The sequence below is a fragment of the Ostrinia nubilalis genome, chromosome 24, assembly GCF_963855985.1.
Source record: "Ostrinia nubilalis chromosome 24, ilOstNubi1.1, whole genome shotgun sequence".
In the NCBI taxonomy this organism is placed as follows: Eukaryota; Metazoa; Arthropoda; class Insecta; order Lepidoptera; family Crambidae; genus Ostrinia; species Ostrinia nubilalis.
In genome coordinates this window covers 10,032,183-10,045,509 of record NC_087111.1, presented here as the reverse complement: position 1 = coordinate 10,045,509, position 13,327 = coordinate 10,032,183, and the positions used below count along the sequence as shown (strand labels likewise).

General features: G+C 47.1%; 1 protein-coding gene across 1 annotated transcript in view; it reads left to right on the top strand.

Moving 5' to 3' along the window:
• LOC135083619 (erythroid differentiation-related factor 1) overlaps nucleotides 1-13,327 on the top strand; it is a 36,123-nt gene that overhangs the window by 17,941 nt on the left and 4,855 nt on the right. The window contains exons 15-25 of the mRNA XM_063978319.1: nucleotides 39-522; nucleotides 1,114-1,281; nucleotides 2,355-2,567; nucleotides 2,988-3,203; nucleotides 4,664-4,822; nucleotides 5,576-5,817; nucleotides 6,163-6,293; nucleotides 6,552-6,636; nucleotides 9,606-9,713; nucleotides 11,192-11,331; nucleotides 13,111-13,268. Coding sequence (XP_063834389.1) covers nucleotides 39-522; nucleotides 1,114-1,281; nucleotides 2,355-2,567; nucleotides 2,988-3,203; nucleotides 4,664-4,822; nucleotides 5,576-5,817; nucleotides 6,163-6,293; nucleotides 6,552-6,636; nucleotides 9,606-9,713; nucleotides 11,192-11,331; nucleotides 13,111-13,268 — 2,104 coding nt within the window. The remainder of the gene's footprint in view (nucleotides 1-38; nucleotides 523-1,113; nucleotides 1,282-2,354; nucleotides 2,568-2,987; nucleotides 3,204-4,663; nucleotides 4,823-5,575; nucleotides 5,818-6,162; nucleotides 6,294-6,551; nucleotides 6,637-9,605; nucleotides 9,714-11,191; nucleotides 11,332-13,110; nucleotides 13,269-13,327) is intronic.

The window sequence follows — 13,327 nt, the reverse complement described above, 5'->3', positions numbered from 1 at the left end:
ATGCAATGTAATGATAACAGAGTTTCTCTTCAAAACAGGAAGAAGAGCGCGAACGCCTCAGGCAACAAATCATAATCGAAGAACAGCATCCAAAAATGGCGAACCCGTACGAACCCATCAAAATGGACTACGAGCCAATAACGAAGAAGTCCGAATCCAAAGAGCACACGTCCAGAAGCAGACGACGACGACGCGAGCGAAAGACTTCGGACAAAACCGGCAACTGTTTGATCGAATCGAACTCGAATATCGACAAGAACGCTATACTCATCAGGAATAAAAAGAAAATATTCCCAACTTGGCACGAGCCAAGTAGAGATGACAATTTCGCGTGGAAACTTCATTTGAAGACGCTGTTGTATGAAAAGATATGTCTCGCGTACGCTACATTGGCTGAGTATAGCTACTCGAATGAACAGTACGGGTTTTCCTTGAAGTATATCGATATGGCGAGTAAGTGCCAGAAACTGTTGAGCAACATGATTATTAAGAGTCGGGTCGTGGACGCGAGCTGTCTTATAGGTTAGTACATTTTATGACCAAATCAAGCTTTTGCATTTTTGCTTGCACAATCACATCTCATAAACTAAATAATACGCCACAGATTGCAATTTGTCAGTCATTATCAACCTTATGACATCTGCATGAAGTTAAAAGTTTAGTGGCTACGTATCAATCGCTTCGAAATTAAATTTTGGAACTGGGTGTGTTTGTATTTGTAACGTCAAACGTCAGCAAAACTTCAGATTTGTCATAATATGTCAATGTCACCCCTCCCGTGCCGCTTCCATACGTAGTTTGCTGCCTGTGTTTTGTCCGTAACATCAGAGAGTCCGAGAAATCAAATGTGCTTCTGACGTAACAACTTTATTACGTCACATGTCACCCCTTTCGCACTACGACGACAGGAACCTATAAATAGCTGTACACAAACGCTCGTATTCACAAACGATACTTGCTAAGCGAAGTAGCAAATCGGCACAGCGTTGAATAGAGCTCTGTGATTGGTTCGTGTGTGACCCTGTGCGTCCACGCGCACTTGAGAGACCTCATAGTAATGTTTGTGAATACGGGCGAAAATCTGTTAAGCCTAATATACCGTGTGTTCTTCAGGCAGGGTCGGCGACAACTACTTCCAGCTCAGCAAGAACTGGCACCGGCTGGAACAGTTCCGCGCGCAGTTCGACACCGACCACGAGCTGGATGCTCGTCTTAGACTAGAAATAGAGAGTGACATGGCGGAAGAAGTTGACGGGAGTGTGGAGGACGAGTTTGATCTGGGTAAGTTTACCTATACTAAGACCTTGGTTGGCGGCACACTGTAGCACACGAGGCGAAGAAGATCGGCAAGACTTGGAGCGAGATCAAACGCGAAGCTCGAGACCGAACGCGATGGAGGACTGTTGTGGACGCCCTCTGCCCTACCTAGGGGACATAGGACCATAAGTCAAGTAAGTCAAGAGCTGGGTTCCAATAATGAGTTGGGCGGATTCACCGCGCCTTGCTTATCTGAAAATGTCATCCGAATCATAGATAGCAATAGACTTGACAGCTGACAGCTGTGCACAGCTCGTATCTTCTCTCCACTCGTCTCCTCTCCGCTCGTCTCCTCTAGTCTCTTATTCTCTCCGCTCGTCTCCTCTCCGCTTTGGTAGAAATAACCGGCCAGCTTCGCCGCAAATCTCATCTAGTCTCGTATTCTCTCCGCTCGTCTCCTCTTCTCTATGCTCATTTCCTCTCCGCTTTGGTGGAAATAACCTGCCAGCTTCACCGCAAATCTCCTCTAGTCTTGTCTCCTCTCCGCTTGTGTCCTTTCGTCTCCGCTCCTCTCCTATATTATTCAGCAAGAACTGGCACCGCCTGGAACAGTTTCGCGCGCAGTTCGACACCGACCACGAGCTGGATGCTCGTCTTAGACTAGAAATAGAGAGTGACATGGCGGAAGAAGTTGACGGGAGTGTGGAAGATGAGTTTGATTTAGGTAAGTTTACCTATACTAGGACCTGGTTTGGCGGCACACGAGCGAGATCAAACGCGAAGCTCAAGACCGAACGCGATGAAGGACTGTTGTGGACGCCCTCTGCCCCATCTAGGAGATATAGGACCATAAGTCAAGTCAAGTCAAGACCTGGGTTCCAGAAATGAGTTGGGCGGATTCACCGCGCCTTGCATATCTGAAAATGTCATCCGAATCATAGACAGCAATAGACTTGACAACTGACAGCTGTGCACAGCTTGTATCTCCTCTAGTCTCGTATTTTCTCCGTTCGTCTCCTCTAGTCTCGTATTCTCTCCGCTCGTCTCCTCTTCTCTATGCTCATTTCCTCTCCGCTTTGGTAGAAATAACCTGCCAGCTTCACCGCAAATCTCCTCTAGTCTCATCTCTCCGCTTGTGTCCTTTCGTCTCCGCTCCTCTCCTATAATATTCAGCAAGAACTGGCACCGGCTGGAGCAGTTCCGCGCGCAGTTCGACACCGACCACGAGCTGGATGCTCGTCTTAGACTAGAAATAGAAAGTGACATGGCGGAAGAAGTTGACGGGAGTGTGGAGGACGAGTTTGATCTGGGTAAGTTTATTTACTACACTGTAGCATACGAGGCGAAGAAGATCGGCAAGACTAGGAGCGCTCAAGACCAAACGCGATGGAGGACTGTTGTGGACGCACTCTGACCTATCTAGGGGACATAGGACCATAAGTCAAGTAAGTCAATACCTGGGTTCCAGAAATGAGTCGGGTAGATGCATCGCACCTTGCACATCTGAAAATATCATCCGATTCGTAGACAGCAATAGGACTTGACAGCTGACAGCTGTGCACAGCTCGTATCTTCTCTCCACCCGTCTCCTCTCCGCTCGTCTCCTCTCCGCTTTGGTAGAAATAACCGGCCAGCTTCGCCGCAAATCTCATTTAGTCTCGTATTCTCTCCGCTCGTCTCCTCTTCTCTATGCTCATTTCCTCTCCGCTTTGGTAGAAATAACCTGCCAGTTTCGCCGCAAATCTCCTCTAGTCTCGTCTCCTCTCCGCTCGTGTCCTTTCGTCTCCGCTCCTCTCCTATAATATTCAGTAAGAACTGGCACCGGCTGGAGCAGTTCCGCGCGCAGTTCGACACCGACCACGAGCTGGATGCTCGTCTTAGACTAGAAATAGAGAGTGACATGGCGGAAGAAGTTGACGGAAGTGTGGAGGACGAGTTTGATTTAGGTAAGTTTACATACTAAGACCTGGTTTGACGACGCACTGTAGCACACGAGGCGAAGAAGATCGGCAAGATTTGGAGCGAGATCAAACGCGAAGCTCAAGACCAAATCAAATCAAATCAAATATAATTTATTTGCATTAAATAGGGTTTCACAAAGTGGGTGTTATTTATCCAAACGCGATGGAAGACTGTTGTGGACGCCCTCTGCCCTATCTAGGAGACATAGGACCATAAGTCAAGTAAGTCAAGAGCTGGGTTCCAGATATGAGTCGGGCGGATTCACCGCGCCTTGCATATCTGAAAATGTCATTCGATTCGTAGACAGCAATAGACTTGACAACTGACAGCTGTGCACAGCTCATATCTCCTCTAGTCTCGTATTTTCTCCGTTCGTCTCCTCTTCGCTCGTCTCCTCTAGTCTCGTATTCTCTCCGCTCGTCTCCTCTTCTCTATGCTCATTTCCTCTCCGCTTTGGTAGAAATAACCTGCCAGTTTCACCGCAAATCTCCTCTAGTCTCGTCTCCTCTCCGCTTGTGTCCTTTCGTCTCCGCTCCTCTCCTATATTATTCAGCAAGAACTGGTACCGGCTGGAGCAGATCCGCGCGCAGTTCGGCAAGAACGCTAAATCGTTATCCGAAGTTTCGAATGTCGCCATCCCTCTCACGCAAAGCGAGATCCCAGCATGAGCGACAGTGACAGATAGACTCCAAATTACGTAAACAGCGACATGACTGAGGAGGTGGACGGGAGTGTGGAAGACGAGTTTGAATTAGGTAAGTTTCTACATCATTTCAGCCATAGGACGTCCACTGCTGATAATAGACCTCCCCCAATGATTTCCAGATTGGCTGGTTGGGAGCGGCCTGCATCCAGCGCCTTTCTACTACCTTTATTAGGTCTCTCCAGCTTATGAGTGGACGTCCCACGCGCTTGCCGGTACGTGACCTCCAATCCGGAACCTTGCTGTCCCATCGGCCGTCAGTTCTGCGTACTATGTGGCCTGCCCATTGCCACTTCAGCTTGCCAATCCGTCGGGCTACGTCAGCCATTTTAGTTCATATACGGATCTTTTCGTTTCCGACTCGATCTTGTAAAGAAACACCGAGTTTTCTTATTAACCTTATTTTAAAGAAATAAAGTCGCTATACATATTAGTATTTATTAGCAATACCATACTTCTCATTAGTTGGCGCCACTCTCTTATCAACTATCGCGGACAGGACCATACGACCTGCAAGCTTTCAAGAAGCGAGCGTATCTTCACTTTAAAGGCCGGTAACGCACCTGTAACGCCCCTGGGTCTGCGGGTGTCTATGGGCGACGGTAACCACTTACCATCAGGTGATCGGTCTGCTCGTTTGCCTTCTGTCACATAAAAAACAAAATACGCTAGTGCATGAAATACGGTATCATTGTCATTGATTGATAGATGAAATGACCTGATTATTCACTTCCTCCCCAGACCTAACCTGGCCAGCGAATGAGACAGAAGCAATGCTGTCGTCCTGCTCATTCTACCGGCGAGGTATCGAAGCTGCGGGAGATAAGCGAAGCGAACTGCTGCGGCGTCTAGCGTCAGTTAACAACGAGCTGGCTGTCAGATACATGAATACCGCGCAACGTGAGTGATGTTACAACCTGTATATTTTAGTGGTTTAATGGCAATGGCAGATTTTGTATGGAAGGTGGCGTCTTTTTTTTCGCGCGGCCATCGACCAAACCTAATTTTTTGATTACAAAATAGTGTAATAAACCAAACTTACTATGACATGTATACCTCGAAACTTAGTCTGAACTGAGTTACGAGCATTGTGATGAGATGTTTGATGATTTTACATACTAAGATTTGCTTTTTGCGCGCAAGTTTTGTAAGAAATTGCAAGTGGTTGCAAACATGGTTTGGCCGATGGCCGCGCAAAAAAAAAGACTTCAATTTCCGGCATTGTCTTTTGGACCCACCGTACCTACTTATTAGAAAATTTCAGCCCTTGATGGAACATTGAAAAGTTTCAACCGTCCATGCCAGTTAAATGTTTACCATCCTATAAATGTAACATGCATTTACCACTAGTTTAAAGTGATGTATTGTTTAAAAATTCAAACATTGAACTTACCAAATCGTCATCTAATGATCGTAATCATTTTAATGCAGGATGCAATTCTGTTTTCAAAAAATAACTGTGATTTCTCTGTAATGTTTTCCAAATGCCCTCATGCTTGTGATATCCCTTTCTTTTTCTACGCTTATCTTTTAAGATATTTTTCGATTTTTTCCGAGCTGTTAAACTACCAAAGCTCGAAAAGCGTCCCCCCTTTTTGAACCTCACATTTCTAATGGATGATATCTAAAGCAAACTATAACATTATCACACAGAAATCTACGTCAAATACGCCGAAGAGCCCGACCTAAAGGCAGACAAAGCCAAAGCCCTACTGAAGCAATTCGCGTCTCTCTCGCGCAAGTCGGCGCAGTGCTTGGACGAGGCGACTTCACTGTTCGAGCGAGTGAACGACGCGCCCAACTTGGCTCTTTTGCTGTGCAATAAGGCGCGCTACCACCGCTTCCGAGCGCACTGCAGTCAAGGGGACTTTGGGTTAGTGACTTTGACATCCAAGGTTTTTTTCTATCGACAGCAAGGAAGTTCTAGACCTGTGTCTCACCTGAACTTGGCTCTTTTACTGTGCAACAAGGCGCTACCACCGCATTCGTGCGCACTGCAGCCAAGGGGACTTCGGGTGAGTCACTGTGGACAAACATTACTATGAGGTCTCACAGTACGCGTGGACGCACAGGGTCCCAAAACCTATTCATAGACAATACTTGAGTGGCGGAGTGACACACACGAACCAATCACAGAGCCCTATTCAACGCTGTGCGTTCGACTTCGCATAGCGTTGCTGCTTCACTTAAACAAGCATTCACAAGCCCTACTGGAGCAATTCGCGTCTCTCTCGCGCAAGTCGGCGCAGTGCTTAAACGAGGCGACGGCGCTGTTCGAGCGAGTGAACGACGCGCCCAACTTGGCTCTTTTACTGTGCAACAAGGCGCGCTACCACCGCTTCCGAGCGCACTGCAGTCAAGGGGACTTTGGGTAAGTGACTTTGACATCCGAGGATTTTTTCTATCGACAGCAAGGAAGTTCTAGGCATGTATCTCACATGAACTTGGCTCTTTTACTGTGCAACAAGGCGCGCTACCACCGCTTTCGTACGCACTGCAGCCAAGGGGACTTCGGGTGAGTGACTTTGGACAAGGCTAACACCTGTATTCACAAACATTACTATGAGGTCTCACAGTGAGACGCACAGGGTCCCAAAAACCTATTCATAGACAATACTTGAGTGAGCAGAGTGATATGCCCAAGCAAAGGCCCGGTTTCCACCAAAGCGAAGCGGTGCGGAGCGGAGCAGAGAAGAGCGGAGCAGTGCGGAGATGTGCGGAACGGTGCGGTGTTTCATACATAACAGTAGACTGACAGCTGACAGCTACGCACAGTTCACACATCTTCTCACGTCTCCTCACCGCTCCGCTCTTCTCCGCTCCGCTTTGGTAGAAATAGCCTGCCAACTTCGCCTCACATCTCCGCTCGTCTCCGCACCGCTCCGCCTTGGTAGGAACCTGGCCTTAAGCCCTACTGAAGCAGTTCGCGTCTCTCTCGCGCAAGTCGGCGCAGTGCTTGGACGAGGCGACTTCACTGTTCGAGCGAGTGAACGACGCGCCCAACTTGGCTCTTTTACTGTGCAATAAGGCGCGCTACCACCGCTTCCGAGCGCACTGCAGCCAAGGGGACTTTGGGTAAGTGACTTTGACATCCGAGGTTTTTTTCTATCCACAGCAAGGAAGTTCTAGGCATGTATCTCGCCTGAACTTGGCTCTTTTACTGTGCAACAAGGCATGCTACCACCGCTTCCGAGCGCACTGCAGTCAAAGGGACTTCGGGTGAGTCACTGTGGACAAACATTACTATGAGCTCTCACAGTACGCGTGGACGCACAGGGTCCCAAAACCTATTCATAGACAATACTTGAGTGGCGGAGTGACACACGAACCAATCACAGAGCTCTATTCAACGCTGTGCGTTCGACTTCGCATAGCATTGCTGCTTCACTTAAGCAAGCATTCACAAGCCCTACTGAAGCAGTTCGCGTCTCTCTCGCGCAAGTCGGCGCAGTGCTTGGACGAGGCGACTTCACTGTTCGAGCGAGTGAACGACGCGCCCAACTTGGCTCTTTTACTGTGCAACAAGGCGCGCTACCACCGCTTCCGAGCGCACTGCAGCCAAGGGGACTTTGGGTAAGTGACTTTGACGTCCGAGGTTTTTTCAACCGACTTCAAAAAAGGAGGAGGTTCTCAACCGACTTCAAAAAAGGAGGAGGTTCTCAATTCGACCCGTATGTTTTTTTTTTTTTTCTATGTTTGTTACGCGATAACTCCGCCAATTATGAACCGATTTGAACAAATCTTTTTTCGGCGTATAGGTAATACCTCAAGGGTGGTCCCATTTAAATTTAATAATAGAAAAAACAACCCCCAAGGGTGGAAAATTGGGGATGAACTTTTTTATACGCAATATCTCCGCCGATTATAAATCAATTTGACTGATTATTTTTTTGTTGAATAGGTATTATCAAAAGGGTGGTTTCATGCGAATTTGAAGAAAATATTTCACCCCCAAGGGTGGAAAATTGGGGATGAACTTTTTTATACGCAATATTTTTAATTTTTAGTTTTTTTTTGTGTTCACGCATTTGAAGTCGGTTTTATTTTTTTTAAAAGTTAATTATTCTATCGACAGCTAGGAAGCTCTAGGCCTGTATCTCACCTGAACTTGGCTCTTTTACTGTGCAACAAGGCGCGCTACCACCGCTTTCGTACGCACTGCAGCCAAGGGGACTTTGGGTGAGTCACTGTGGACAAACATTACTATGAGGTCTCACAGTGAGGACGCACAGGGTCCCAAAAACCTATTCATGGACAATACTTGAGTGGCAGAGTGACACACACGAACCAATCACAGCGTTCTCAACGCTGTGCGTTCGACTTCGCATAGCGTGGCTGCTTCACTTAAGCAAGCATTCACAAGCCCTACTGAAGCAGTTTGCGTCTCTCTCTCGCAAATCGGCGCAGTGCTTGGACGAGGCGACTTCACTGTTCGAGCGAGTGAACGACGCGCCCAACTTGGCTCTTTTGCTGTGCAATAAGGCGCGCTACCACCGCTTCCGTGCGCACTGCAGCCAAGGGAACTTTGGGTAAGTGACTTTGACATCCGAGGTTTTTTTTCTATCCACAACAAGGAAGCTCTAGGCCTGTATCTCACCTGAACTTGGCTCTTTTACTGTGCAACAAGGCGCGCTACCACCGCTTCCGTGCGCACTGCAGTCAAGGGGACTTTGGGTAAGTGACTTTGTCATCCGAGGTTTTTTCTATCCACAGCAAGGAAGTTCTAGGCATGTATCTCACCTGAACTTGGCTCTTTTACTGTGCAACAAGGCGCGCTACCACCGCTTCCGTGCGCACTGCAGCCAAGGGGACTTCGGGTGATGTTTCTCTGCTTATATTTTCCGCAGAAATTTCATTTTACACCCAAGACACAAAGCTGTCAGAGACGAAAAGACATTTGCTGCTGATAGATCTTACAGGATTTCCACTCGCTGCTAAACGACCTCCACAAATGATTTCCACAATGATCCATCCTGCGCTGCCCGCATCTAGATACTTCCCGCGATCTTCACCAGATTATTGGTCTATAGTCTGGTCCGTGAGCACGTAGAATTTTGTCCAATGACCCCAAGTTACCCACCCTTATCACTCGCGCGTAATTATATTGTTGTCACGCTCGCGCACTCACTGCGGCCGCCCGTCGCACAGTCGCAACAGCAATATAATTGCGCGCGAACGATAAGGATGGGTAGCTTGGGGTCATTGGACAAAATTCTACGTGCTCACAGACCGGGCTTTAGCTGCTAAGGTTTTTTCACTTACTATATTTGTACTATTTGCTATGAATATAAATTTCTAACATGCTCTCAGATATTTGGGAAAACGGACCTCTAATTATGTACTATCTATCTTCCTACAGCGTGGAGAAGCGTACCCTCTACAGCCAAGCCGAGGACCTCTACAATGAGGCGCTCAAACTCCTCGGGCCGCGCTCGTCATGCGGCGCCGAGGCCGTGTGGGACCTGGTCGCGTGGGAGCTGTCCTGCCACCTGTACACGCGCGCCGGGCTCATGCAGGACGAGCCCGAGCGAGCGCCGGTGAGTGTCCTGACGATAGGTCTCAGGTCCTCGGGCCGCGCTCGTGTGGGACCTGGTCGCGTGGGAGCTGTCCTGCCACCTGTACACGCGCGCCGGGCTCATGCAGGACGAGCCCGAGCGAGCGCCGGTGAGTGTCCTGACGATAGGTCTCAGGTCCTCGGGCCGCGCTCGTGTGGGACCTGGTCGCGTGGGAGCTGTCCTGCCACCTGTACACGCGCGCCGGGCTCATGCAGGACGAGCCCGAGCGAGCGCCGGTGAGTGTCCTGACGATAGGTCTCAGGTCCTCGGGCCGCGCTCGTGTGGGACCTGGTCGCGTGGGAGCTGTCCTGCCACCTGTACACGCGCGCCGGGCAACTGTACTGACAATTCAATTTCCCACCACAATATCCCACCACAATTTCCCACCACAATATCCCACCACAAAATCCCATCACAATTACCCACCACAATATCCCACCACAATTTATCACCACAATATCCCACCACAATTTTCCACCACGATTTCCCACCTTGATTTCCTACCACAATATCCCACCACAATTTCCCACCGCAATGTCCCACCGTAATATTCCACCATAATTTCCCACCACAATATCCCACCACAATATCCTACCACAATTTCCCACCACAATATCCCACCACGATTTCCCACCACAATTTCCCACCATTTTCTACCAGCTCTCTAATAGACAGGATTTACAGCTTGGCCTCCAACCGCAATCTAGGATGGTATACTTGCCTAGTAAATGCTTAATCACTCTCATCATGGCTCGAATTATAGTGTTCGTTCAACAGTATGCAAATAATTCCAGTCCCTAGCTGTCCACATTTATAAGAGTTATCAAAACCACAGAATAATAATAAGTACTACGTACAGAAGTTTTACTTCGCGAAGGTATTTAAAAAAATGTATGCTCAATGTCATTAACAATATGGTGGAATTTAGCTTGTCTCAAGAGTCAAGCAAGTTTGTCAGAAGTTTTGTTGACAAACGTCAGTGATCGGTACTGCGCCGAAGCTATAGGGCTGACTTCGGTAAAATGATGTGACGTGAGGTGCCAATCTGCAGAAAATGGCGGAGGAAATACATGATTTAGCATGAATTATCATGATTAATATTAACTACTTATTTACCTCTCAGTGTCTTGAGGCAACTTAAAAAAGTACATTCTGTGTTTTTATTATTATTTAGGCAGTTAAATACTGCACAGTATTTAGTACACCATTTTCTTTATTTTTTTCCATCATACACAAGAATACGCGTGCGTGAGTCAATGTTCGCTCGTATGTGAGGCCTTGTCGAATAGTACTCTTGTAGGGGGCAATCGTGCGTGTTTTGTTTTCGATGTAAACTCGCGGAGATGAACAGGCCTGTCAAAACGCATAAATTGTTGATGTTAACACATTGATGGACAGTAACGTCCACAGAACGCCTATAGGCGTCATAGTTCGTCGCTTGCCTCTAACTGACGTGTCTGACATTTTTTTCGAAACTGAGTTATCTACACCATCTTAATCAGTTTTGCAAGACGAATGGATCTGTCTAATCGTCTGAAAATTTTGCTAAATGTCAGTTACGTCAGTTAGAGAGGCAAGCGACGAGTTAATTACTCGTTTTACATTAACACTACTCCCATAGGCAATATACGTGAATAAGTAGTGTCATTTGGGAAGTAATTCTTAACTTGTACTGTCCACTAAAGTGTTAATGATGATATTGATCGTTTCGCAGGAGGTGTCAGAAGTAGCGGACGCCCTGAAGCACGCCCTAAAGCACTGTCTACTCGGTGCCGGGCCGCGTCAGTATCTGTACCAGTTCCGCGCAGCCATGATCCACCATCGCCTCGGCTCGCTCTACCACTCGCAGTACAGGTAGGTTTAATGCTCAATACAGGGTGTGGTTTCGTAAAACAACACCCATCTCAGGGGTGGTAGTATACAGGGTGGAAACGATAAGTGATCTCACTCGATTATTTCTAAAGTATACAAGATATCGAAAAACTGGTTACTGATCCTGAAAGTGGTTCACGAGCTCTTTCAAACGGTACCAATAACAGGTTACAGAATTAACGGGATATATCCGAAAATTCAATGTTTCCAGCTTCCATACTAAATGTATGCCAACCACTCAATATAAGAAGTGTATTTTTTTAAAACTTTAAGTAAACTCGTAAATTGCATTATTATTTAAAACTAGCTTTCCGCCCGCGGCTTCGCCCGCGTGGAATTTTGTCTGTCACAGAAAAACTTTATCGCGCGCGTCCCTGTTTCAAAAACCGGGATAAAAACTATCCTATGTTCTTTCCCGGGACTCAAACTATCTCTATGCCAAATTTCATCAAAATCGGTTGCGAGGTTTAAGCGGGAAAGCGTAAAAGACAGACAGACAGACAGACAGACAGAGTTACTTTCGCATTTATAATATTAGTTGGGATTATTTATGGAAAACATTAGTTTTAGGCTTTACTTGCTATAAAATTTGCTATAATATTATCAAGAGATGAGTAGGTACCATATCTGTGATAGTACTAAATGTATGGAAGATGGAATCATTGAATTTTTAGATAGATCCAGTTTATTCTGTAACTTAATATTGATACCATTGGATAGAGCTCGTGAAGCACTTTTAGGATCGGTAACCAGTTTTACGATATCTTTTGTAGTTTTTAATATTATGAGGCTGTACCAAATGAATGGAAGCCGGAAACATTGAATTTTCGGATAGATCCAGTTTATTTTTTACCCTATTATTGGTACCGTTTGATAGAGGTCATGAAGCACTTTCAGGATCAGTAACTAGTTTTTTGATATCTTGTATAGTTTAGAAATAATCGAGTGAGATCACTTATCGTTTCCACCCTATATACGACTCTGATGCAAAAAAAAAACCTTTACATGGAAAAATCCATGAAATCAGGAAAATGGTATTATTACGCGGGCGAGCTATCGGTCAGTCCCCCGCTCTATCGGTGGCGTAGCGGGGTACGCGGGGGTGGTGCGGGTGGTTTTTGGCTATTTTAGCCGAGCGGATCATACTTGCGGTCTCGCTCCGTCTCCTTATGTGAGGTGATTTCTACACCAAACCAAACTTCATCGATGCTAAAGCCTGGTCCGTGAGCACGTAGAATCCCGTCCAATGACCCCAAGCTACCCATCCTTATCGCTCGCGCGTAATTATATTGCTGTCGCGACTGTGCGACGAGCGCCCGCAGTGAGTGTGCGAGCTCGACAGCAACATAATTACGTGCGAGCGACAAGGATGGGTAGCTTGGGGTCATTGGACAAAATTCTACGTGCTCGCAGACCAGGCTTTAGTAGGATACCTTTTGCGTGTTCGTTCGTTTCAGCCAAATGACATCCACTGCTGGACAAAGGCCTCCCCCAAGGTTTTCCATAATGAACGGTCCTGCGCTGCCCGCATCCAAGCTCTTCCCGCGACCTTTACCAGATCGTCGGTCCATTTTGCGTGTGCATTTGTAGAATAAAATCTCAATGACTCAATATGGAACCTTGACGTCACTCAAAATAACCAAAACCGTTACCACAAATTACATGACAGCCCTACAATGTTCAAATGAGAATTCAAGACTAATCAGGTCATTGTCTATTTACAAGCCATGTTTCAACTTGTTTATCATCTTTTCTTCCCAGGATAACAAGCGAAGACGGCCCCAAACGCCGCACGTTACTAAACGCGACCCGCCACAACTACGCAGCAGCTGCTAATATGTTCGCGACCCTCGAAGACGCTGCCATGTTCCTTACCGTGACTATGGAGCACGTGGCCGCGCTCGAGACTCAGGCGCAAGGTAATATGCGCTTTATGGCCGGTGCACAAGGTTCACTTTGCAGTGACACGCGGCCATAA